This window comes from Myotis yumanensis, unplaced genomic scaffold, assembly GCF_028538775.1.
Source record: "Myotis yumanensis isolate MYYU_CA2020_CCGP unplaced genomic scaffold, mMyoYum1.0.hap1 SCAF_8, whole genome shotgun sequence".
NCBI classification, from domain to species: domain Eukaryota; kingdom Metazoa; phylum Chordata; class Mammalia; order Chiroptera; family Vespertilionidae; genus Myotis; species Myotis yumanensis.
The window spans coordinates 10,568,445-10,595,772 of record NW_027223759.1 but is presented as its reverse complement, the minus strand read 5'-3'; the positions used below and the strand labels follow the sequence as shown (position 1 = coordinate 10,595,772).

General features: G+C 42.5%; 3 protein-coding genes across 4 annotated transcripts in view; 2 read left to right on the top strand and 1 right to left on the bottom strand.

The window, feature by feature from the left end:
* Nucleotides 1-27,328, bottom strand: part of FAM117B (family with sequence similarity 117 member B) — a 298,958-nt gene that overhangs the window by 98,109 nt on the left and 173,521 nt on the right. The window lies entirely within an intron of this gene.
* Nucleotides 2,903-5,707, top strand: LOC139015511 (T-cell surface glycoprotein CD1a-like). Its single transcript, XM_070423280.1, has 6 exons — nucleotides 2,903-3,167; nucleotides 3,522-3,788; nucleotides 4,229-4,507; nucleotides 4,718-4,996; nucleotides 5,312-5,405; nucleotides 5,575-5,707. Exons 1-6 carry the CDS (start codon nucleotides 3,104-3,106, stop codon nucleotides 5,615-5,617), a joined length of 1,026 nt encoding a protein of 341 aa, XP_070279381.1. The 5' UTR covers nucleotides 2,903-3,103; the 3' UTR covers nucleotides 5,618-5,707.
* On the top strand, nucleotides 19,392-23,957 carry LOC139015409 (T-cell surface glycoprotein CD1a-like). The gene is made up of 6 exons (XM_070423231.1): nucleotides 19,392-19,452; nucleotides 19,801-20,064; nucleotides 20,501-20,779; nucleotides 20,990-21,268; nucleotides 23,244-23,337; nucleotides 23,924-23,957. The coding sequence occupies exons 1-6, from the start codon at nucleotides 19,392-19,394 to the stop codon at nucleotides 23,955-23,957; spliced, it is 1,011 nt and encodes a 336-aa protein (XP_070279332.1).

Here is a 27,328-nt window from a genome sequence, read left to right as displayed (position 1 = left end):
AAGCTTATTATGGGCAACTCCCCTCATTTAAATTCTTTAAGGAAGAAGTAAAAGATTCTTATAAAGCTGCAGGGTTTCAATTGTCTTTGGCTCAACAAAATTCCAATGCTAAGGCTCAAAATACTACAAATGCTACAGTGGCACATTCTGGGGAAGTTTGTTCTGAACCCCTACAATAGCCATAGAATAATTTAGCCTATCAGCTTGTTAGCACCAATAGAAATCTTTTCTTTTTGTATTCATGCAATTATCCCATTCTTTCTCCTAAAATTCCCTTGATCTCACCCTGTAATCAAGACACTATGTTGGTTTCTGCTTGAATCTGTGCTTCCCAAATTGCAATATTTTTATCCCAAATAAACCCTTAGCGCTTCCCATTTTGTCTTTTTAATTTTAGGTTAAGATAAATCTTAACTTTTTTCCAATATATTTTAAGAATTAGCCTTAGAGCCCTAACTGGTTTGGCTCAGCGGATAGAGCGTCGGCCTGCAGACTCAAGGGTCCCAGGTTCGATTCTGGTCAAGGGAATGTACCTTGGTTGCGGGCACATCCCCGGTGGGAAGTGTCCAGGAAGCAGCTGATCCATGTTTCTCTCTCATCGATGTTTCTAACTCTCTATCCCTCTCCCTTCCTCTATGTAAAAAATCAATAAAATATATTTTAAAAAAAAGAATTAGCCTTAGATAATTTCTGTTTACTTGACATAAATAACAGCCTGAACACATTTATCTAGAAGTTACAAAGGAAAAGAAAATTTTAAGAGCCTTTTAAACATTATAAGAATGAGGGTCAGCATGGCCAGCAAAGACCAACTTATGATGAAACAAGCATGGAACATCCAAGCAGGGCCAATGAGAAGGAAATCTAGGATAAAGAACTCCAGAATATTCTATTAATTTAATTTCCCACAAATTATCACTGTTTCTTAAAAATTATAATAGGAGATTTACAGCATAACCCTCTGTGTAAACTTCATGCTTATTAGCATATATTTTAATTTTTTAAAAAATGTATTGATTTCAGAGAGGAAGAGAGAGGGAGAGACAGATAGAAACATCAATGATGAGAGAGAATCATTGATCAGCTGCCTCCTGCACGCCCCCTACTAGATCGAGCCTGCAACCTGGGCATGTGCCCTTGGCCAGAATCAAACCTGGGACCGTTTAGTCCGCAGGCCGACGCTCTATTCATGAGCCAAACCAGCTAGGGCCTTTAGCATATATTTTAATCCTAAATAAAACTATACAAGATTCTCATTTCACCAAGTAGAAATACAAGTAATGATTTCTGATGCTTTAAACAATTATGTTAAAAATCTAATGAAAAAAATAATTGGAAGCCTGAACCCAATTATTCAATCATTCAAACTTATTCACTGAGCACCTTGCCAGGAGTCATTCTGCTAGATTTGAGGACCAAGCACAACAGAGGTATACAGACCTAACGCCCTGAGAAAATCACTGGAGCCAAGATTCTGCGTGGGCAACATCAGTTAGGGGTTCGGACTTTGTTTCAAGAGGCTTGTATTTGACTAGTCTATATCCTATATAATAAAGATGTGATATGCAAATGATCATTATGTATTGGCGTAACAACTGACTGTGTCAGGACCAGATCAGCGACCAGCAAGAGGGTGGGCAGCAAGCTACAAGCGGCAGCGGAGAGCTACAGGAGGGGGCAGGACAGCAAGCAATGAGGGAGAGTGGGGAGGCGGAGGGCACTACAGGAGGGCAGGGCAGCAGGTGGAGAGCTACTGGAGGGCATCAGCGAGCTACTGGTGCACGGATTCATGCACAGGGATACTAGCCTACCTATATAAAGAGGAAATATGCAAATTAGACCAGGACGCCATAACGGGTCACGACCAGACGGGAGGAGATTGCGCATGCAGGGGAGACCCGGAGCAGAGACGGAGACAGAGACAGGAGCTGTCAAGCCGCTGGGCCCCGGCTCCAGCAGGTCCCCCAGAGCCAGAGCGGACACAGACAGGGTCAGGGGGGCCAGCCCGCAGGCTCTGCGGCCGAGCACAGGCCTGGAGAGGAGACGGCGGGCCCACCTCCGGCAGAGGCAGCGTGGGTCTGTCCCAGCTCCCACAGAGGCGGCAGAGCGCCCTCCCAGCTCCCATGGGTGCGGGCAACTCGATTCCGCCTGCCGCTTAAGGTACATGGCTCCCGTGGAAGCAGCGTGGCTCTTAGCAGCGAGTTGCTGTTCCCGCCGGCTCTTGTGGAAGCGGTGGGTGGCCTATTGACCGCGATATCGTGCGATATGTTACTAATATTATAATAAAACCCCGCACACCAAGGAGTATAATCTTTAGTTTATGTGTTTGCTTCTTTAGTAGAATAAAAGCTCCTTGAATAAATAAATTGTCTGTAGACCACTAGATACAAGTATTGCAAGGTGTTTGTATCCAGGCAGGGGCTGCGTGACATTTGGGTAAACATTCATTTGGGTATTTATCCATGCAAGTCAAACAGAGGAGATTTTTCTTTATGTTTCCAGGTTCCTGTGGTCTCTGGGTTGGCTACTGGTTCTTCCCTAAGGATAAAGGAGTAGTAGTTTATACTGTTACACAGGGCAGTCAGGAGATTCTGAAAATCGAATTGAAAAAACCAATGAGATGTCAGAGATATGAACGTAGTGGGGTGGGGCTCAGATAGAAGAAGAGTACTTGAAGAAAATTTAAATTTGGCAAGAGAAGGACAGAGTGACAGGAAAGAGCAGGGACAACAGAACATTAGGTAGGAATTGGAAAGCCATTTGGTTTTATGCTTTCATTGTCTGAGTGAGAAGGAAATATACCCAGAGGTAAACTGACTTTTCAATAGCGCATAGGACTTAATCCATAGAGGCTGAATTAGAGAAAGATGAACAGAATGAAGGCTGGTAGCAAGGGGAGAAGTTGAAAGTCAGAAGTGGAGGGGAAATGAGAGGCTGAATCAGTGCCTAGAGTTTAGGGAAGGAGCATATTTTTTTTCTTTTTTTTGGTGGTGGTTTGTTGGTAGAAGAAGGAAGTCAGAATAGAGGTATTGTAGAGTAGATTTATTTAAAACAGAAGCTAAAGACAGACTTTCCAGAGAAAGAAATAACATCTGTAACTGAAATGCTGTTTCTGCAAATTCCATTGCTAACTGTTCTTCTCCTAGCTGCTGGTGACAATGAAGATGGTAAGAACTCTGGCCACTGCACTGTTGGGTGCAAAATATGTGTGTGTGTGTGTGTGTGTGTGTGCGTGCATGTGTGTGTGTGTGTGTTTCTGTGTGCTGTGTTGTGTGGTGTCCTCAGAACATACCTGGGGAGGAGAATGCCAGCGTAGTTCTCAGTATCCTGTACTCTGGGACCCTGTGCCCTTCTGAAGGTTGTTTGTAAAGCCTGGGGCCCGGGGCAGCTGAGTGTCTGCTGAGGTAGCCATGACTTCCCTTATCTCCAGATTCTCAGTGTTTCCTTCCTGGCACCTTTCTTCATTCTCTCTCCTTCCCGATGCTTTTTTTCTCCTCATTCTATCTGTTCTTTAGCCACAGCCTTCCAGGAGGAGATCTCCTTCAAAATGATCCACAGCTCATCCTTCTACAACCATTCCTGGGTGAAAATTCGGTACTCTGCTTGGTTGGGTGACTTGCAGACTCATGGCTGGGACACCAACTCTGGCAGAATTATTTTCCTGCGTCCTTGGTCCAAGGGCAACTTGGGCAAGGAAGAGATAAAAGAACTGGAAGAATTCTTCCGTGCTTTCTCCATTGAAATGCCGCACGAACTTCACAGACATGCCAGTGAATGGAAGTTTAAATGTAAGTTCAATTCCCAAAATGGGGAGGTGCAATGTGCTGGGTGAGGGATGTGAGTCTCAATGCGTTCCTTATTCCAATATCCCCCACATTCAATCCCTTCAGCATTCTCTGTCTGTACAGTTATTGTAACCTATTGCACTACATTCACCCTGGATTATTATAATCACAACTCTTTCACACTACGTGCTTCCTTATTCTCTTGCTCTCACCATTTATGTCACATTCTTTCAACAATTTGCTCACTTCATTTTCCCAAAAAAGGTCATTTTTTTCCTCTTCCTTCAACTACCACCAATTATACTTTTTCTGAACTTCTGATCAAACCAAAGTTTCTTCCGTTATCTCAAAGCCCCCATACTTCTTCTATTTCCTTTTTTTGATTCCAATAATTTCATCTTTTTATTCCCTCTTTCCTCTAATTTATCATCCGTCTTTCCTAGATCCCTTTGAGATTCAGATAAGAATGGGCTGTGGGCTGCACCCTGGGGGAGCCATAGTAGACTTCTATGGATTTGCTTATCAAGGATCAGAGCTCCTGCACTTCCGGAACAATTCATGGTGGCCATCTCCAAAGGGTGGAACAAGAGCTCAGGATATGTGCAGACGATTCAATCAGTACCTGGTCGTCAAGAATGTAGTACAGAGGATTCTCAGTGACACCTGCCCACGATTCCTCCTGAGTATCCCTGAGGCAGGGAAGGCAGATCTCCAGAGAGAAGGTCAGTCCCACATCCTTCCTCCAAGAATTTTCTAAAATTATACCTTCCAACCTTCCCTTTAAATTGAGGATAAGGAGTCAAGAGGGAGAAGGATAAGGCGTGATGAGTTCCCAGCATGTGGCAGATGTGTCTGTCTAAGCTGATGTGAAGATATGAACCTCCAAGTCTGTGTTAGAGTCCTTATCTGAGTTTCTCTCCTGTTCTCTGCAGTAAAACCAGAGGCCTGGCTGTCCACTGACTCTAATCCTGGTCCTGACCGTCAGATGCTGGTTTGCCATGTCTCTGGCTTCCATCCAAAGCCAATTTGGGTAAAGTGGATGCGAGGTGAACAGGTACAACAGGGCACTCAACAAAGTGGTATCTTGCCCAATGCTGATGGGACATGGTACCTTCAGGTTTTCTTGGATGTGGAAGCCACTGAGACATCTGGCCTGTATTGCCAGGTGAGACATAGCAGCCTAGGAGGCCAGGACATCCTCCTCTACTTGGGTAAGAAACACTGGGAATAGGAGTGGATAACGGTCTACAAGCAGAGCAGGAGAGCCAAGTAAAATCTGGGACTTATGGCCTCCAAACCCAAAAGAATGACAATAGATCAATAAATAAAAGAGTGGAAAATGAGAGACCTGAGAAGTAGGAAGATGTTGAGGGTTAGATGAAAGATTCAACTCTACAGAGGGAGGAGAGAGCAAACAAGAACAAAGATTACTGAGGCGAACACTCAAATAAATATGTTAGACCAGGGAAATGCAGTAAACAGGGGGTGGGTTTGAAATGACACCTTGTGTGCACCCAAACCCACAGAACATCATCAAGGCTCCGTGGGCTGGATCATCTTGGCAGTGATGGTGCCGCTGGTGCTTCTGACATGCCTTGCATTTTGGCTTAGGAAGCGCTGGTGAGTTTTTGTGCCCATATTTCCTGTTCTTTCATCCACTCCCTACTTGTCTTCCCACCTTTCTTATCTCTCCCTCCTCTTAGTCCTTCTTTTCTCAGTCTCTTTCCTTCTACTCTTCAATTCTCATCTCCACCTCATGCAGAGTAACTTTCATCTCTGTTTTTATCAGGTCACACTGTGAGCCTCCTGCCAGTCTTCTTCCTTTGGAATGAGATCCAGCAGCCCTGGGATTCCAGACATATTTAAATGCAGCATGGCGACAATGTCCGTTCAGCTCTCCATGTACAATTTTTGTTGTTTGTGTTTTGTTATTTATATGTTTAATGGTTAGTTATTAATATAAACTAAAGGTAATTTTGCTTTCTGACCTGGGTCTGAGATTATAAAACTCTTATTTTAACTCTAGATAAAATGAGATCCTAGCAACCGCTACATATTGAAAAATTGATGAATCTCAGGCCATTTCAGATGTCACCTCTTTATGGGGCCTTCCCTGATTCACAAGTGGAAGCAGCGTCTGAACTCCCACCACGCTTTTCAGTGGACTTTGCTGAATCTACTTCTCACCTTTTATCCATTGTTGCAGTCATGTAGGCCCCTGTTCACCTTCTAATTTTTAAGCCTGAGAGCAAAGTCTGTCTTTTTAAAATTCGTATCATTTACAAAGTGTATAACTGTATGTAATATGCTTTCAATAAAAGCCTGTGTTAAGTTTGCTTAGCATTTACCATTAAAATCAGGTAACTGAGGTTCTAGAGCAAAAGAGGAGGAAGCAAGAAAGTAACAAGGGACAATATTATATATCCTGCTACTTAACACAAATGCATTTTTCTATCAATGTGTGAAAAAGAATGTACTATTTATAAGTAAATTCATGCTCGAAGTGTATGAAAAGAAAATTTGAGGCAATATTCACAAAATTACACAGGAAATTCAGCACTTCCATTGGTCTGATTCTCTCCACTGGTCCAAGCATCAAGGAATGAATCTTAAGTTTAGAATAGTACAGTAAATGCAGTAGTGGCAAATTTCCTGTTATTTCCTTTAACAAAAGAAAAACTTGACAAACCAGTCCCAATCTCCGACATACCCCCAAGGCTACAAATTCTGACATTTTTTGAATTCCTTCTAGTAAAAGCCAACCATTGAAAAGAAAAGGCCTGTCTTGTTGCCAGTTATCCCACAGGTAGCAATATCACCTTCTAAAAGGTGCATTTGGCTTGTCATAAGTGTAAGAGACATTTAAACAACATAAAAAATCTAGAGCAAAAATAATCTTGGCATCCATGCTCACAATATTAACCAAAACGTAAAAACAGATATTTTTAAAAACATAACTGCTCATAAAACACATGATAAGCAACAGACTCAGTCATGATCAAAACCAGTAATTTACATGTCTTTACCACAAATTCTTTAAGGGTAAAATAATAACTTAAGACTGATAAAGTAAATAACCACAGAATAGCTCCTTTTGCCAAAATATACATGCCACCTATTTCTTTTACTGCAATGGAAATACAATTATTTAAAATTTTAAAAAATTTAAGTTATATTCCCATTGAAGTTATTCTAATTTACTTGCTGTACAGTTTTCTATAGAATAACAAATATAGAATGTAATTTTAGAAAACAATATTGAAACCCATTTTTAAAATCAACCCCTTGTGAACTAAGGGTTAAATATAGTGGAATGGGCCTAAGATTAGTATTTTTTCTAGACTGTGATAAAACTCCTATGTTTAAAATTAGCCCTTTGGGGCTGGCTGTTAAAGTTGTTTGTAATTTGTACCTTATTTTTCCCTTCAAATCTCAGGCTCTTTTTCTCCCAAATCCACGGGATATGCTTGGCTGCCATACAATTCATTTACCTACAAATTCACATTCTCCTTACAACCAGACATTAAAGTTCCATTTGAAAGACTATGTAAATAATAAAGTTATCCCCATCCCTATTTTAAATTACTTTAGAGTAAGGATATATGAAACTCTACAGAAAAATGTGAAATAGACCAACATGCACAACAGAGTTAAAGGGAAAACTTTACCAAGTGGCATTCTAGCTGTAAAATACCCTTGTAACTTGTAGGGATGGAGACACAAGAAAGTTAAGTGTGAGGCAAAGAAAAGAACACGGATTTAACAGAACGCAAGTCATCCAAACACAGGCATGTGTGTTTTTTAACCTTGTCTTTAAGTTCCTGTTCCTGCCTTTTACACTAACTCACCTGACTTTAAGTTTTACCTTTCCTGTACTTGTGACAGAGCAGTTCTCTGTGATCAAATGGTCAAGTCAAAGGCAAAGAATCAAAGTTCTCAGTAAACCAAATAGAACATTTAGATCCCGAATAACTGGGCTGTTACTGAATTAGAAGCCACATGTACTAATTACAGATAAATTAGTTTCGAACAAAAAAGGTACCAAAATTCAATGGACTCACCAACTAACCTGACAGACTTATGTTTGAATTTATCTAACTTCCCTAAATACCTCTCCATTTTAACTTTAACAGGGCATGCTTTTCATTAGATATTTTAAAGTTGATATTTTAAAGTTGCATGAGTATAAGAAGTCCTTTCAGAAGATGTATTGCTACCACTAGGTTTTCCTTGATGGGATATGTCTGGATAAACTGATATAGTAACCCTCTAAACTGTATACCTTTACAAGTATTTAAATTTTTTCTCCCTTTAATATGTATAAGAACATTAAGTCTTTGCATCATAAGGTAGTTTATTTAGACCTCAGAAGGATGCTTGTTACCAACACAGTTTGCTGGAACTCACCTTTAAAAGAGCTGCTCCTTAATTTTACTACCACATTCCCAGACATGAAATACTGCTGACACAGGACACTGGCAGTAACTATATTAGGATGAGCCTAAATCCAAAAAGGATGGATTTTCAAAGGCTCCTGTTGCTTATGCCCCCAAACCCTCCTTTGCCTATACTCCCAACTGTGTGGAATGTTGCATGGACAACTAGCAAAACATGTAGGTAACATCTCAGTGCCAACTACATAAAGAAAATGTCAGTCGCAAGATTCTGTGATTATGAATGGCTATTCAATGGATTACACTCCTGGCAAACTACCCCGGACCGAGTCCACAAGACAACAACATCATAAAAACAAAGGGGGAAATCCAAGCACTGTCATTTAGGATCTCTGGGACTATGATACAGTGATGATCAAAGGTAGGATGATACCTGTGGTTAAGGCAGATCATGTGACCGTCAGGCTGTGGCCAGAGCCCTTGAGGGTCAGATCTGGCATGGGAAGGAGTGGCTTGAGGATGCTGACGAGGCAGAAAGCAGAGCCGCTTTTAGGAATGAAATTCACCTTGTTTTTGTAAGGACAGTAAAAGGCTGGGATTTCGTGAAGTTGTTTTGGCCTAGATATGGAACAGACAACCTAATGCATTTAAGTCACAGATCAGTGGAAATACATTCCTTTACTATTATTTTTTAAAAGCAGAGAACAGACACATACAAGGAATACAAAATTCAACGTACGTCAAAAGTTTCAAATGTTATGGACCAAAGCAGGATTAGACACATGATTCAAAATCTGTATTTCAGAACGCTGGGAGGACCCCATTCACCTTGCTGCTGTCAGTTCCCTGGTGAGCCCGGTGCACCATAGCTTTCCCAGGCTGCCAAAAGGGTCCATAGCACAAAACAGGTAAAGAGCTCCTGCAAGAGGGGCTGAGAGATGTGATAAAACGACTTGTAAAAGGCTTACAAGGAGCACAGGGAGTGACAACCAGTGCACAAAGGAGGAGGGAGAGTTTGGGGAGAAGCAGCCTTCCAAAGGAAGTCACACCTGAGCTGGGTGGTAAAGAATGAAGAAACAGGCCTCGGGAGTGAGTGCAAAAAGAAAGGAGTGTCAAGTAGCAATGCTTTGGGTGGCAGATTTTATCGATGAACAGTGACTACTACCCGTGAACAGCTTGACAAATGTAATAATTTACGAATAAAGACATTACATGAGGGAGTGGGCTCATGAAGACAGGCCCAGCTCCAGCTGCCACCTCGCTGGTCCTCTCCTGGCCTCAGCCTCCCCCTGAGGGCTCTGGCAGCAGAGGCCTGGGGCAGCAGACCTTGGTTCCACCACTGTGTGTCTTCAGCCCTCTGAGCCTCAGTTGTCTCAGCTATGAGATGGGTTGGACACCCCCTAACTCCCAGCATTGTCCTTGGGACTTAATGAGATAAATCCCAGTGCCTGGCACACAGTAAGTGTTCAATAGATGGCAAGGCCCTCTCTCTGTGTGGGATCTATGGAGATACTAGCCCATGCCTCGCCTGGAAGGGTCTAGATCTGCTCTGTCCACCAGAAAAGTCATGGACCCCATGTGGCTACTGAACACTGGAAATGTGGCCAGTCAGAATTGAGATGTGTCATCCGAGTGAAATATACAGCAGATTCTGGCAACCTGATACGTAAAATGAATGCAAAATACCTCATGAATAATGTGTTACATTGACTACATGTTCTAATGACATGTGTCTGGTACATTGGGTTACATGAAACATATTATTACATTTAAAAATTACATCATTTATGTTGTTTCTTGAATAAAACAGGAACTTAACTCATTGAGTACTTTTAGGCCCACAAATGTATTTGGATATGCTGCTGTTAAGAGGACACACTCCTCTATTTTTACTATCTGAGAGTATGGTTTTCTTTATCTTTTCTTTTTAATCCTCATTTGAGGATATTTTTCCATTGATTTTTAGAGACAGAGTGGAAGAGAGAGGGAAAGACAGGGAGGAACATCAATATGAGAAAAACACATTGACTGGCTGCCTCCTGCATGCATGAGCCCTAACCAAGACCAGGGTAGGGGCGGAGCCTGCAACCAAGGTACGTGCCCTTAACTGGAATCAAACCCGGGACCCTTTAGTCCACAGGCCAACACTCTATCTACTGAACCAAATTGGGTAGGGCTAGTTTTTTTTATTAAATATATATTTCTTTTACTTTAGAGAGGAAGGAAGAGGGAGAGACAGAAACATCAATGATTGGAATCACTGAACAGCTGCCCCCTACATGCCCTTTACTAGGGATTAAGTATGCAAGCCGGGCATGTGCTCTGACAGGGATTATTAGTCGATATTCAACCACAGGGCCACACCAGCTGGGCAAGTCCTAGGTTTTTAATTAGTTAATTTGTTTGAAGCTATCTTCTTTTAAACTTTAAATTTTATTTTTAAAAATTGATTTTAGGGATTGGGGAGGAGAGAGAGAGAGAGAGAAGGAAGGAGAGAGAGAGAAACATCGATGTGAGGAATAAACACTGATTAGTTGCCTTGCACCTTGATCAGGGATTGAACCTGTAACCTGCATGTGTCCTGACCAGAACCGAACAGCCACTTTTTTGGTGTATGGGATGATGCTCCAACTACTATACAAACTGGCCAGGGCGACAGTTATTAGTTTTGAAAATAAGAATTGATGATATAATTATGGATAGTACTTGGTTTCTTGACAAAATACTCCAAATAAAATATGAGACAAGAATTACAAAGGCCCTGGCCGGAGGGCTCAGCTGCTTTGAGCATTGTCCCATACACTGAAAGATTGTGGGTTCGATCATGGTCAGGTACATACTGAGGTTGTGGGTTCATACCCAGTTGGGGCCAATGCAGGAGGCAGCTATCAATGTTTCTCTCTCTCTAAACTCAATAAAAATATATCCTAAGATGAGGATTTTAAAAAAGGAACTGCAAAAATACATTCATATAAAATTATTTATCTGGATTGATATGATAAAAAGTATGACAAGTGCTGGCGAGGATGTGGGGAAAAGGGAACCCTGTGCACTGCTGCTGGGAATGCAGACTGGTGCAGCCACTACAGAAAACAATATGGAATGTCCTCAAAAAATTAAATATGGAACTGCCATTTGACCCAGTGATTCCACTTCTAGGAATGTATCCTAAGAAACCAGAAACACCAATCAGAAAGGATATATGCACCCCTATGTTCACAGGAGGGCAATTTACAATAGCTAAGATCTGGAAACATCCCAAGTGCCATCAGTAGATGAGTGGATAAAAAAGCTGGGGTACATTTATACCATGGAATACTATGCAGCAGGTCCCTCCATACTGTCTCTTACCCTTTCAGACATTATGGAGGGACCTGAAGAGTATTATGCTAAGCAAAATAAGCCAGTCAGAGAAAGACAGGTATCACATTATCTCGTTCATGTGTGTAATCTAATGAACAAAATAAATTGATGAACAAAATAGATCCAGAGATATAGAATCATAGAGCACTGCAAAACCTCAGAGGGAAGGGGGGCGAGGGGGGTAGGTGGGTAGGAAGAGATCAACCAAAGACCTTGTATGCATATATGCATAACCTGTGGAAACAGACAATAGGGTGATGAAGGCCTGGGGGCTGGGGAGGGGGGCGAGGCGGGCAGGGGGGCAGGGGGGCGGTCTAGAAGGGGTCACTGGGGGAAAATGTGTGATATATGTAATACTTTCAATAATAAAGATTTATTGTTTTTAAATAGTTCCTTAAAACACAGTTTTAACTGAGGTAAGAAGGTAACCTCTGATTAGGCTGGTATTTATAAGATATCCTATCTAATAAAAGCATAATATGCAAATTAACCATCACTCCATGACAAAGATGGTGGCGCCCATAGAGGCTGGGCAGGCAACATGAGCCCAGCAGGCAATTGGGCCTGCAGGCAGCACCAGAAGGGCCTGCTGGGCGGTGGCAGTGATCGGCGTGCAGGCAAGTGGACCTACAGTCAGCACCCAGCAGGGCCTGCTTGCCAATCCTGGTGGTGTGGAGCAGGGAGGCCCCACAGCTAGCAGAGAACCACAGGGAGTGGGCCCAAACTGTCAGTAGCACATCACCTGAGGGCTCCCGAATTGGAGAGGGTGTAGGTTGGACTGAGGGACCTCCCCCCTCTCCACCCCCTCCTCCCCCTCTGTGCATGAACTTCATGCACCGGGCCTCTAGTGTAATATAATGGTTAAATATCGTATATCAAATATGGTGGACAAACATAAATAATAATAAATATTAAAATAATTTGTTATTAAAACTCTCCCACAATGAAAACTGTGGCTCAGAAAGATTGTTGAATCCAAACATTTAAAGATGAATAAACACCAGCCCTATATTAAAACCTTTTAGAAAACAAAGATGGCATTCCTAATTTACTATATGAGGTCAGCATATTGCTACCATTAAAAACTTACAAGATAATTACAAGAAAATCAAACTATACAGCAACATTTCTTATAAACATAGATACAAAATTCCTAACAAAATGTAATAGAATCTAGCACTGTACAAAAAGGTTATTTTATGATGACTATTTGGGTTTATCCCAAATGAGGAAGATTTTTTTAAATTTAAAAATCAATCATTATAATTCACCATGGTGACAGAATAGAGGGGAATAATCATATTTTACCTGAATAGGTAAAACATTTGACACATTGAGCACCTTCTGGTGACAAAAACGTCCAGTAAACTAGGAATGAAAGGGCACCTTCTCAATTTCATGAAGAGGGAAAAAAACCAAAACAGCTAACATCCCACTAAATGGTGACACTTTTGGCTTCTCTCCTAAGGCCTTTTGTATTCATCATTGTAGTGAATGTCCCAACCTTATTAATTAAGAATTAATATGACAAAATAAGAAATTAAAGCCATAAGATTATAAACCAAGAAGCTTAACCATCTTTATTTGTAGGGGACATGATAGTCTATATAACAAAGAACATTTACTCCTGTTCTATATGCTCTTTTATCAGTTCAGAGTCTGCATAGTTAGTACACAGTTTGCAAAGTTTGTTGGAGAACCTACTTAGAAATGTAATAAACTAATCCAAAACAGAAAACTACTTTTGCTTTATCTACATCTTAAAATAAATATAGATAGCAGCAAAACCAAACAAAGTGAAATACTTAGTGGATACAACTGCATATGGTACTTTTTAGATCTATACAAGTCAATCAGGGGATACTGAATTTTTGTAGAAATAATGGCTACAAAAATAATGGCTACAAAAATAATGGCTACTGACAAAAGCAACCTTTTACAGGTAAAATTCAAGATTTGATTTATCAATTAGTTTTTACCTTGTATAATTTTTATATGAATATGAAATGATCTGTCTGACGATACTTTTAATAAAATATAATGCAAGTTGGATAAGTAGAAATTATGTAACTGTAGTTTTAGAATAATGAAATTAAATTGGTTTACAGGAATTTACTTGGTATAATTTCTTATCCATACTTAATTTGGAGATTAAAGGAAAGGAACTAACAAAAACTGGAGAAATTAAGACTTTCAGATTACAGTGCAATATAGAGATTTCATGTGAGGCTGCCTGTAAGTATGGGGAAGCTACATGGGGTAAGTACACCAGAGTCAAGCTGCCCATATCAATATAGTTCACTTGCAAGGTTCCATACTGAGTTTGCCTTATCTTCTCAGAGTGGTGGGTTAGGGTAACGGTCCCAACAGATGAACAGCTGTTACTGCAGGTGAACAGCTGCACATCAGGCAAAGGGTGTTTTGTTGTTTTTTAACTCACTGGCCTTATTTTTTAAAATATATTTTTATTGATTTCAGAGAGGAAAGGAGAGGGAGAAAGAGATAGAAACACTGATGAGAGAGAAGCATTGATTGGCTGACACTGGGGATCCAGCCTGCAACCTGGGCATGTGCCCTGACTGCAATTGAATAGAGTGAAGGTGAGCAACATAGAGTTTCACAGGAATTTCTCCTTAGACAGCGTTAAAGAGCTGTAACTTGATGCTTGTGAATGTCTGTATTTAAATAGGCAGCTGTAATTGAATAACTGGGAGTTAAACAGTTACTGAACAAACTGGCCTATGGAAGATTTCCTATAAAAAATAATTGATTTTGTGTATATATTATATTTTATATGTTTATTCATAAAGACCTGCTAGTAATAAAGATAAATTTTTTAAAAGCTGCTTGTATCAGTCACCTCTTCTGTCCTGTCTCACATTTTCTCAGTCCATTTCCCGCCTCAGCGACTGCAAGGCAACAGCCCTGAACTTTAGCTGCACTGCAAGTCTTTCCCATTGTGTCCTAAGTCTTTTACATGACGTGGTCGGGAACCTGTGAGAAGGGATTTTCAGGTGTGGGTGCTCAAAGCTGCAGATGTGGGGGTATTAACACCTCAAGGACAGTCCTCGACTTTGTGGAGTGTGGATCAATGAACATTTTTGTGCATGTAGGGAGAGGGAGAGTGAGAGAGAAACATCAATGAGAGAGATATCTGTCAACTGCCTCCTGCACGTCTTCCTAATGGGGACTGAGGTGGCAACCTGGGTATGTGCCCCGACTAGGAATTGAACCTGGTACCTCTTGGTTCATGGCTCAGTGCTCAACCAATGAGCCACACTGGCTGGAAAGATAAAACATTTGAGACTCATTCCATCCCTGTACTTTCCCTCACATGAGAATTATCACAGTCTTCTCAAGTTATGTTTTGTGCCATCATTCCAGAAATGAATTCCATAACTGTGATCTACATATTATACACAGGAATTAAAGTTCACGCAATGAAACAATGCTTTAGCATTGAAAGTGAGTCAATAAGGAAAGACTGAGATGATAGTGAATGGACAGGGACTATGATAAATGGAGATGAGGCTGGGAGCTGTGTTGGAGGCTAAATGGAGAATGGCTGCTAAGACATGTAGAAGGAGAAGCAAGGAAGGACCAAGATATGGAAACAAGTCAAGTGGCCATCGATAGAGGATGGGTAAGAAAGTGGTAGCACAGATATACAATGGAATATTACACAGCCATAAAAAAGAACGAAATCTTATAATTTGTGAAAGCATGGGTGGGTCTAGACCAGTGGTTCCCAACCTTGGCTGCACATTAGAATCACCTGGCAAGCTTTTTAAAATCCTGATTTCGCCCTAGCTGGTTTGGCTCACTGGATAGAGCATGGGCCGGGAGACTTACAGGTCCCAAGTTCGATTCCGGTCAAGGGCATGTACCTTGGTTGCAGGCACATCACCAGTGGGGGGTGTGCAGGAGGCAGCTGATCAATGCTTCTCTCTAATTGATGTTTCTAACTCTCTATCCCTCTCGCTTCCTCTCTGTAAAAAAATCAATAAAATATATTTTTAAAAATAAAATAAAATCCTAATTCTGGGCCTCATCCTATGGAAATTCTGTTTCTTTGTTACTAATGTTGTGGCCCCTCTCCATAACAAAGAAACAGAATTTCTGGAGGATGAGGCCCAAAAATCAGGATTTTAAAAAGATTCCCAGGTGATTCTAATGTGCAGCCAAGGTTGAGAACCACTGCCTTATAAGGATATAACTATCTTACCACTATGTTATACACCTAAAACTAGTACTAAATAATATTTAACATAAACTAATTGAAAAGTAAAGTTTAAAAAATGAGGGAAAAACAAAATGGGAAGGAAGAACACATGGATGGGGAGAAAAGGGAGCCCAGGAAGACACACAGAATGCTAGAGGGAAAGGTGACAAGACAGAAAACATTTACTTCTTTCAACCCAGTTATTCTACAGATAAAATACAGAGGCCAGAACACTGATGTGTTTTTTCCAATTCACTGCATCCAGCAGGTGTCTCATCCAGGAATTTATCTTGACTCTCCGTCCTAAGATCCTGTTAGTGCAAGAAGCACTCTCATCAGATACACATAGAGGCTGGAAGCCAGAAAGAGGATAGAGAAGCTTGAAGCCAAGTGGGAGGGAAAAGAAGAAGCTCAGTAAAAGGCACATGAGTGTAAGAGGCAGTGGGTTTCTCTAGCAGGGAAGTTGAGGTTACTGCTGCTGGGGCGGGGGAATTCAGATGAGTGTGTGACACTGTGGGAGGGGAGCTCCCATCTAGGTTCTGAGGAGAGCTTCAGAGGACAGAGAAATTCCAGAGCTCTGATGGTGTTTGAGGAGCACCATGTAACAGCTGTTAGAACATGAGCATGCTTGTAGCCTAAGCACCAATGGACCAAGAGGAGGGATTTCCAGGGAGGTCTGAAGACACAGGGGAAAACAGGGGTGTCCTCTCCTGGCCAGTGTGGCTCAGTTCATGGAGGTTAGTCCCGGGCACCAAAAGGGGGGCAGGACAGTTAACAAGAGTATGTGCTCCCTTGAGGTGGTTACATCTGAGAGGGGTCTGGACAAGATTGCTTTCGACATTTCAAAGGTGTTTTAACCTAGATCTGTGGTTCTCAACCTGTGGGTCGCGACCCCTTTGGAGTCGAACGACCCTTTCACAGGAGTCGCCTAAGACCATCCGAAAACACATATATAATTACATATTGTTTTTGTGATTAATCACTATGCTTTAATTATGTTCAATTTGTAACAATGAAAATACATCCTGCATATAAGATATTTACATTATGATTCATGACAGTAGCAAAATTACAGTTATGAAGTAGCAACGAAAATAATTTTATGCTTGGGGGTCACAACATGAGGAACTGTATTAAAGGGCCCTGGCATTAGGAAGATTGAGAACCACTGACCTAGATGCACAAGAACAATGGACAGAGCTTGCTTAAGGCAAAGATACACCTTTTATAGACCTGGAGCATGACTACCCATTGTGACCTGCCTAGTTAGCAAGTTATGACAGGTCACCCTGTGAGGCTACTTTCTGTCACTGAACTTGTCAGATTTACCACATGACACTTTTTAAATTGAGGTATGAGAGGCAATTCTGAGGTAAAGATGAGGTAGGAAAGCTTGGGGCTTCAAATTTGATAATAAGAGATGTTCAGCAACTAGTAGTTTGCCCTGCCATGAAGATTAAACATTTTAAACATTTTAGTTTAAAAATACTTCTGCTGAAAGCTTATTATGGGCATGTCCCCTAATTTAAATTCTTTAAGGGAGAAGTAAAAGTTTCCTATATGCCTGCAGGGTCTTCATTGTCTTTGGCTCAACATAATTCCAATGCTAAGGCCCAAAATAATACAAATGCTACAGTGGCAGAATCTCGGGAGACGTGTTCTGAACCCCTACAATAGCCATAGAGTAATTTATCTTATCAGCTTGTTAGCACCAATAGAAATCTTTTTTTTGTATTCATTCAATTATCCCATTCTTTTCTCCTAAAATTCCCTTCCTCTCACCCTGTAATCAGAACCCTATGTGATTTCTGCTTGAATCTGTGTTTCCCAAATTGCAATACAAATAAACCCTTATTGCCTCGCTTTTTGGCTTTTTAATTTTACGTTGAGATAATCTTAAATTTTTCCAAAATATTTTAAGAATTAGCCTTAGATAATTTGTTTACTTTATACGAATAAATAACAAAACAGCCGGAGCACATTTATCTATAAGTTACAAAGGAAAACATTTTAAGAGCCTTTTAAACAGGATAAGCATGAAAGAACAGGGTCAGCATGGCCAGCAAAGACCAGTGTGTGATAAAATAAGCTGGACCATCCAAGCGGGGCCAGTAAGAAGGAAATCTTGGATAAAGAACTTCAGAATATTCTATTAATTTAATTTCCCACAAATTATCACTGTTTTTAAAAATTATACCTAATAGATTTACAGCATAAAGCTCTATGTAAACTTCATGCTTATTAGCATATATTTTAATCCTAAATAAAACTGTAAAATTCTCATTTCACCAAGTAGAAATACAAGCAGAGATTTCTGATACCTTAAACGAGGGGTCCTCAAACTACGGCCCGTGGGCCACATGCAAATACAAATATTGTATTTGTTCCCGTTTTGCTTTTTTACTTCAAAATAAGATATGTGCAGTGTGCATAGGAATTTGTTCAGTTTTTTTTAAAACTATAGTCCGGCCCTCCAACGGTCTGAGGGACAGTGAACTGGACCCCTGTTTAAAAAGTTTGAGGACCCCTGCCTTAAACAATAATGTTAAAAATCTGTCTAATGAAAAAAATAATTGGAAGCCTGAACCCAATTATTCAATCATTCAAACTTATTCATTGAGCACCTGGCCAGGAGGCATTCTGCTAGAGTTGGGGACCCAGTACCACAGAGGTATACAGACCTGACACCCTGAGCAAATCACTGGAGCCAAGATTCTGCGTGGGCAACATCAGTCAAGGATTGGGACTTTGTTTCAAGAGGCTTGTTTTTGACTAGTCTATACATTATAATGAAACCCAGCACACCAAGGTTTTATAGTCCTTAGTTTATGTGCTTCCTTCTTAAGTAGAATAAAAACTCCTTGAATAAAGTGATTGCCTTGTAGACCACTAGATACTCACAAGTGTTGCAAGATGCTTGTATCCAGGCAAGTGCTGAGTAACTCTTGGGTAAATGAGTATATATCAATGCAGGTCAAACAGATTTTTCTTTATTTTTCCAGGTTCCTGTGGTCTCTGTGATGGCTACTGGTTCTTCCCTAAGGATAATGAAGTAGCAGTTTATAATGTTACACAGGGCAATCAGGAGATCCTGAAAATCAATTAAAGCAGCCAATGAGATGTCAGAGATATGATACAATGGGGTGGGGCTTAGACAGAAGAAGAGTATTTGAAGAAAATTTAAATTTGGCCAGAAAAGAACAGAGTGACAGGAAAGAGCAGGGACAACAGAACATTAGGTAGGAATTGGAAAACCATTTAGTTTTATGCTTTCATTGTCTGAATGAGAAGGAAATATCTCCAGAGATAAACTGACTTTTCAATGGCGCATAACACTTATTGCATAGAGGCTGATTTTGAGAAAGATGAACAGAATGAAGGCTGAACAAGGAAGATGCTGAAAGCCAGATAAGAGAGTCAGAAGTGGAGGGGAAATGAGAGGCTGAATCAGTGTCTAGAGTTTAGGGAAGGAGCACTGTTTTGGTTTATTTGCTGTGTTTTTTTTTGTTTGGTTTTTGTGTGTGTCTGTTGTTAGATGAAGGAAGTCAGAATAGAGGTAGTGTGGAGTGGTTTTATTTAAAACAGAAGCCAAACTTTCCTGAGAAAGAAATAACATCTGTAACTGAAATGCTGTTTCTGCAAATCCTATTGCTAGTTGTTCTCCTTACAGGTGGTAACAATGAAGATGGTAAGAACTCTGGCCACTGCCCTGTTGGGTGCAAAAGGGATGTGTGTGTGTGTGTGTGTGTGTGTGTGTGTGTGTGTGTGTGTGTGTGTTTCTGTGTTGTGTGGTGTCCCCAGAACATACCTGGAGAGGAGAATGTCAGTGTAGTTCTCAGTATCCCGTACTTGGACCCTGTGCCCTTCTGAAGGTTGTTTGTAAAGCCTGGGGCCCTGGGCAGCTGAATATCTGCTGAGGTAGCCATGGCTTCCCTTATCTCTAGATTCTGAGTGTTTCCTTCCTGGCACCTTTCTTCATTCTCTCTCCTTCCCGATGCCTTTTCTTCTCCTCATTCTCTGTGTTCTTTTGCCACAGCCTTCCAGGAGGAGATCTTCAAAGTGATCTACAGCTCATCCTTCTACAATCATTCCTGGGTGAAAATTCAGAACTCTGCTTGGTTGGGTGACTTGCAGACTCATTGCTGGGACACCAACTCTGGCAGTCTTATTTTCCTGCGTCCTTGGTCCAAGGGCAACTTAAGCAAGAAAGAGATAAATGATGTGATAGAGTTCCACCGTTTGTTCTCCTTTGAAATGCCGCACGAACTTCATAGACATGCCAGTCAATGGCAGCTTAATTGTAAGTTCAATTCCCAAAATGGGGAGACCCAATGTGCTGGGTGAGGGGTGTGTGTCTCAATGAGTTCCTTATTCCAATTTTCCCCACATTCAATCTCTTCAGCATTCTCTGTCTGTACATTTATTGTATCCTATTGCATCATTCACCCTGGGTTATTATAATCACAACTCATACTACGTGCTTCCTTATTCTCTTGCTCTCACCATTTATGTCATCTTCTTTCAACTTGCTCACTTCTATTTCCAAAAAAAAAGAAGTCATTCATTTTTTTCCTCTACCTTCAACTACCACCCATTACACTTTTTCTGAACTTCTGATCAAACCAAAATTTGTTCCATTACCTCAAATCCCCCAAACTGCTTTTATTGACTTTTTTTGCTTCCTCTACTTTCATCTTTACCCCCTCTTCCTCTAATTTACAACCCTTCTTCCCTAGATCCCTTTGAGATTCAGATAACAGGAGGCTGTGAGCTGCACCCTGGGGAAGGCAAGGTAGTCTTCTTGCAAGTTGCTTATCAAGGATCAGAGCTCATGCACTTCCAGAACAATTCATGGTGGCCATCTGTACAGGATGAAATTAGAGCTCAGCTTGTGTGTAGACGAGTCAATCAGTTCCACATCACCAACAGAATAGTACAGAGGATGCTCAGTGACACCTGCCCACGTTTCCTCTCGAGTATTCTTGAGGCAGGGAAGGCCGATCTCCAGAGACAAGGTCAGTCCCAGATCCTTCATCCAAGAATTTTCTAAAATTACACCTTCCCACCTTCCCTTTAAGTTGAGAATAAGGGGTCAAGAGGGAGAAGGATAATGTGTGATGAATTCCCAGCATGGGATAGATGTGTCCTTCTAAGCTGATGTGAAGATATGAACCTCCAAGTCTGTGTTAGAGTCCTTATCTGAGTATCTCTCCTGTTCTCTGCAGTAAAACCAGAGGCCTGGCTGTCCACTGGCTCTAATCCTGGTCCTGACCGTCAGATGCTGGTTTGCCATGTCTCTGGCTTCCATCCAAAGCCAATTTGGGTAAAGTGGATGCGAGGTGAACACGTACAACTGGGCACTCAACAAAGTGGTATCTTGCCCAGTGCTGACGGGACATGGTACCTTCAAGTTTTCTTGGATGTGGAAGCCACTGAGACATCTGGCCTATATTGCCGGGTGAGACATAGCAGCCTAGGAGGCCAGGACATCCTCCTCTACTTGGGTAAGAAAGACTGGGGCCCACACTGGGAATGGGAGTAGATGGTCCACAAGCAGAGAAGGAGAGCCAAGGAAAAACTTTGGAACTGATGGCCTCCAAACCCAAAAGAATGAAAATAATCCAATCAATAAAAGAGAAACATGGTAATTAGCCGTACCTCTGCTACCCTTCCCATTGGCTAATCAGCATATCCTTATGCAAATTAACTGCCAGCCAAGATGGCGGCCGGCAGCCAGGCAGCTGATGCAAACAGGGAGGCTTGCTTGCTCCAGTGACGGAGGAAGCCAGGTTCCCCGCCTGCTGCTGCCGGCCTCTGAGCTTGCAATTTGAAACATTGTTACAAATATAGAAGCTAAACAAAACCCCAGAAACCTGCTTTAGTCAGCCAGGCTTCAGCCAGCAGGATCACAACATTTTTTCAAATACAGAAGGTAAACAAAGGCCAGAAACCTGCTTTCAGCAACGGAGGCCTCATAGCTGGAGCCGAGCCTCAGAGCTAAAGGTGGCCCAGAATTTTAAAAAAAGAAAAAAAGGAGTGGTTGGGAGCTTCAGTCACCCGCTAGCCTGAAAACGGCCCTCAGCCCCTCACCCAGTCTGGCCAGGCACCCCAGTGGGGACCCCCACCCTGAAGGGGGTGTGACCAGATGCAAACAGCCATCATCCCCTCACCCAGGCTGGCCAGGCATCCCAGTGGGGACCCCCACCCTCATCCAGGACACCCTTCAGGGCAAACCAGCCGGCCCCCACCCGTGCACCAGGCCTCTATCCTATATAGTAAAAGGGTAATATGCCTCCCAGCACCGGGATCAGCGGAACAGCGAGGCCTCCTGGCACCAGGATCAGCATGACAGGGGGCAGCGCCCAAACTCCTTGATCGCCCTGCGGCTCTGTGTGTGACAGGGGGCGGGGCCACAACCTCCCTATCCGCCCTGCTCTGTTCGTGACAGGGGAAGGCGCCCCAACCCCCTGATCAGCCCTGCTCTGTGCCTGATAGGGGGGAGCTCCCCAACCCCCTGATCGGCCCTGCGGCTCTGTGTGTGACAAAGTGCGGCGCCCAAACCCCCTCACCCCACGGGCCCTGCTCTGTGTGTGACGGGGTAGAGCCATAACCTCCCCATCGGCCCTGCGCTGAGTGTGACAGGGTGCGGCACCCCAACCCCCTGATCCGCCCTGCTCTGTGGGTGATAGAGGGCGGCACCCCAACCCCCTGATCCACCCTGCTCTGTGTGTGACAGGGGGCGGTGCCCCAACTCCCTTATTGGCCCTACTCTGTGAGTGACAGGGGGGAGCTCCTCAACCCCCTGATGGGCCCTGCTCTGTGGGTGATAGGGGGTGGTGCCCCAAACCCCTGATCGACCCTGCTCTGTGCGTGACAGGGTACGGAGCCCCAACCCCCCTGATGGGCCCTGCTCTGTGAGTGACAGGGGGTGGCGCCGCAACCTCCCCATCGACCCTGCCTTGAGTGTGACAGGGGGCGGTGCCCCAACCCCCCAATCGACCCTAACTTGAGCGTGACTAGGGGTGGCATCACAACCGCCCGATCCGCCCTGCTCTGTGCATGGCAGGGGGCGGTGCCCCAACTCCCCAATCGGCCCTGCTCTGAGCCTGACCAGGGGCTGCACCTAGGGATTGGGCCTGCCCTCTGCCACCCAGGAGCGGGCCTAAGCCAGCAGGTCGTTATCTCCCGAGGGGTCCCAGACTGAGAGAGGGCACAGGCCAGGCTGAGGGACCCCCCCTCCCTCCGAGTGCACAAATTTTTGTGCACTGGGCCTCTAGTTCAATAAATAAAAGGGTTGAAAATGAGAGACCTGCAGAAGTAGGAAGATGTTGAGGGTTAGATGAAAGATTCGACTCTGAAGAGGGAGGAGAGAGGAAATAAGAACAAACATTAGTGAGGCAAACCTCAAAAAAGACCAGGGAAATGCAATAAACAGGGGGTGGGTTTGAAATGACACCTTGTGTGCACCCAAACCCACAGAACATCGTCAAGGCTCCGTGGGCTGGATCATCTTGGCAGTGATGGTGCCCCTGGTGCTTCTGACAGCTCTTGCATTTTGGTTTAGGAAGCGCTGGTGAGTTTTTTGTGCCCATCTTTCCTGTTCTTTCATCTACTCCCTACTTGTCTTGCCGGCTTTCTTGTCTCTCTCTCTCCTCTTAGCCCTTTCATCAGTCCGTTTCCTTTTACTCTTCAATACTCACCTCCACCTCATGCAGAGTAACTTTCATCTCTCTTCTTATTAGGTCACACTGTGAACCTCTTGCCATTCTACTTCCTTTGGAATGAGATCCAGCAGCCCTGGGATTCCAGACATACTTAAACGCAGCATGGCGATAATGTTCGTCCAGCTCTCCATGTACAACTTTGGTTGTTTATGTTTTGTTATTTGTGTGTTTAACGATTAGTTATTCGTATGAGCTAAAGATAATTTTGCTTTCTAACCTGGTTCTGAGATTATAAAACTATTATTTTAACTCTGGTTAAAATGAGATCCTAGCAACCGCTACATATTGAAAAATTGATGAATCTCAGGCCATTTCAGATGTCACCTCTTTATGGGGCCGTCCCTGATTCACAAATGGAAGCAGCGTCTGAACTCCCACCACGCTTTTCAGTGGACTTTGCTGAATCTACTTCTCAGTTTTTATCCGTTGTTGCAGTCATGTAGGCCCCTTTTCATCTTCTAATATTTAAGCCTGAGAGCAAAGTCTGTCTTTTTAAAATTTGTATCATTTACAAAGTGTATAAACATATGCAATATGCTTTCAATAAAAGCCTGTGTTAAGTTTGCTTAGCATTTAGCTAACAAAAACTGGAGAAATTAAAACTTTCAGATTACAGTGCAATATAGTGATTTCATGTGAGGCTGACTTAAGTATGGGGAAGCTACATGGGGTAAGTACACCTGAGTCAAGCTGCCCACATCAATAGTTCACTTGCAAGGTTCCATACTGAGTTTGCCTTATCTTCTCAGAGTGGTGGGTTAGGGTAATGGTCCCACCAGATGAACAGCTGTTACTGCAGGTGAACAGCTGCACAGCAGGCAAAGGGTGTTTTGTTTTCTTTTTTAACTCACTGGCCTTATTTTTTTAAATATATTTTTATTGATTTCAGAGGAAGAGGGAGAAAGAGATAGAAACATTGATGAGAGAGAAACATTGATTAGCTGCCTCCTGCAAACCACACACTGGGGATCCAGCCTGCAACCAGGGCATGTGCCCTGACTGCAATCGAACTGTGACCTCCTGGTTCATAGGTCGATGCTCAACCACGGAGCCACACCAGCCAGGCAGGCACTGGTTTTTAATTTCGAATAGAGTGAAGGTGAGCCACATAGAGTTTCACAGGAAGTTCTCCTTAGACAGCATTAAAGAGCTGTAACTTGATGCTTGTGAATGTCTGTATTTGAATAGGTGTCTGTATTTGAATAACTGGGAGTTAAACAGTTACTGAACAGACCAGCCTATGGAAGATTTCCTATAAAAAATAATTGGTTTTGTGTAGATTTTATATTTTTGTTTACTCATAAAGACCTGCTTGTTATAAAGATAAAATGTTTTAAAACCTGCTTGTACCAGTCACCTCTTCTGTCCTGCCTCACAATTCCCAGCAACTGCAAAGCAACAGCCCTTAACTTTAGCTGCACTGCAAGTCTTCTGCATTGCGTCCTAAGGCTTTTACACGATGTGGTCGGACACCTGTGAGAAGGGATTATCAGCTGTGGGTTCTCAAAACTGCAGATGTGGGGAAATTAACACCTCAAGGACAGTCCTTGACTTTGTGGAGTGCGGATCATTGAACATTTTTGTGCGTGTATACTGATAACATAAACATTCATTTCTCATAAGAATATACATAGAAGTGGAATTTCTGGGTCACAGGAGGTACATATTTTTACATTTAATAGAAACAGGTTTTCACAGTGCTTCTACCAGTCTCCCTTTCATCTTCTCCACAAACTCACTCATATTTGATACTAGAGGCCCGATGCACGAAATTCATGGAAGAGAAGGCCTTCCTTCCCCGCAGCTGCCCAGACCCGGGCTTCCCTGGCTGCCCCGGCTTCATCCGCAAGGACATCTGGTCTAATTAGCATAATACACTTTTATTATTATAGATTATTAACCCCTTTAATTTGAGCCATTCTTGTGTGGGTATTTTTAGTTATCTAATTGTTGTTTATGGTTTGTATTTTCCTGTTGACTAGTGATACTTAACATATACCTATATGACATTTTGAAACAGTCTTTTGTGATGTACCAGTTTAAATTTTTAGCTATTTGCGTGTGTGTGTGTTTGTGTGTGTGGTGAGGGAGAATGTTGGTCTTTTTCTTATTGAAGTTCTTTTTTAAAAACAATATATTTTATTGACTTTTTACAGAGAGGAAGAGTGATGGTTAGAGAGTTAGAAACATCGGTGAGAGAGAAACATCGATCAGCTGCCTCCTGCACACCCCCCACTGGGTATGTGCCCACAACCAAAGTACATGCCCTTGACCGGAATCGAACGTGGGACCCCCGAGTCTGCAGACCGACATTCTATCCACTGAGCCAAACTGGTCGGGGCTTGAAGTTCTTTATACTGTCTGCATACTAGTCCTTTGCTGAATATATGTATTGTGAATATTTTCTACCAGTTTCTTGTTAACATTTTACTCTCTTAAACTTGTATTGTGATGGAAAGAATTTTTAATGGGATACATCTATTTAATAAAAGGGTAATATGCTAATTAGACCAGACCTCTTCTGGACAGCCTTCCGGATGTCCTTCTTGACAAAGTTGGGCCCAGGCGAAGACATCTGGGGTCCCAGGCGCCTGTGGCTGGCCTGGGCAAAGCCACTCACGGTCCTGGGCGCCTGTGGCTGTGGCCAGCCTGGGCGAAGCTGGCCCAGGTCCCAGGTGCTTGCAGCCAGCCAGAGAAAGGGAAACTCAGGTCCCGGGAGCCTGTGGCTGGCCAGAGGAGGGAAACCTGGGTCCTGGGTGCTGGGGCCACGGTAAATGTGGTTAGGGGTGATCAGGCCGGAAGGGGAGCAGTTAGGGGCGATCAGGCAGGGAGGCAGGCAGAAGTGGTTAGGGGTGATCAGGCAAGCAGGCAGGTGAGCAGTTACTAGCCAGTGGTCCCAGATTACGAGAGGGATGTCCGACTGCTGATATAGGCCTGATCCTGCCAGCAGGAGCAGGCCTAAACCGGCAGTCAGACATCCCCTGATGGGTTCTGGATTGTGAGAGGGTGCAGGCCGGGCTGAGGGGGCCCGCCCCCTGCATGAATTTCGTGCACCAGGCCTCTAGTTAACTAATATTGTTCTTTATGATGATTGTTATCTACTCCTGTAAATTATTTACTCCTTCTCCAAAGTCATGAGATATTCTCCTTAAACTGTGATATTCAAACTTGAGTGGAAATCAGCAGCATCATGGAGGTGTTTTGTTTCTTTAAAAAAAAATTTTACATACTTCCAGAATGTCTAGTTCTTTACAGTAGGTCAGGAAAGAGGTTTAAAAATTTGCATTTTTATACAACTTTCAGATGATGCTTATTCTGGTGGTCTGAGGATCACACTTTGAAAATCACTTTATCTTTAAGAAGCTTACCTTTTACATTTAGATATACAATATGCCTGGACTTGATTTTTGTGTGTGCTATGAAATGGGGATAAAAGTTAATTTTTTCCATGTTAGTCAATTGACTAAAAATGATGATATGAAGCACCAATTATGTTGTAAATTAAGTGCCTATATGTATAATGACCTGTTGCTGAACTCCTTATTTTTTCCCAATATTCTGTGAGTCTATCCTTGTGCCAATGTAATGTAATTGAGTAATCTTACCTAGTTTAGATTTAATAAATCTTGATAACCACTACTCATCCAGCTATGTTGTTTGTTGTTGTTTTTTTTCAAGTGTATCTTGTAAAAGAGGAAAAATTGTAAGAAAACAATTCAGAAATACAGGCTTTTTGGAAGCTAAGGGTTGCTTACTGTCTCTGAAGTCTAAATATCTGTGAGACATCTCTGTTAAAAAGAAAATACAGCCCTAACTGGTTTGGCTCAATGGATAGAGCGT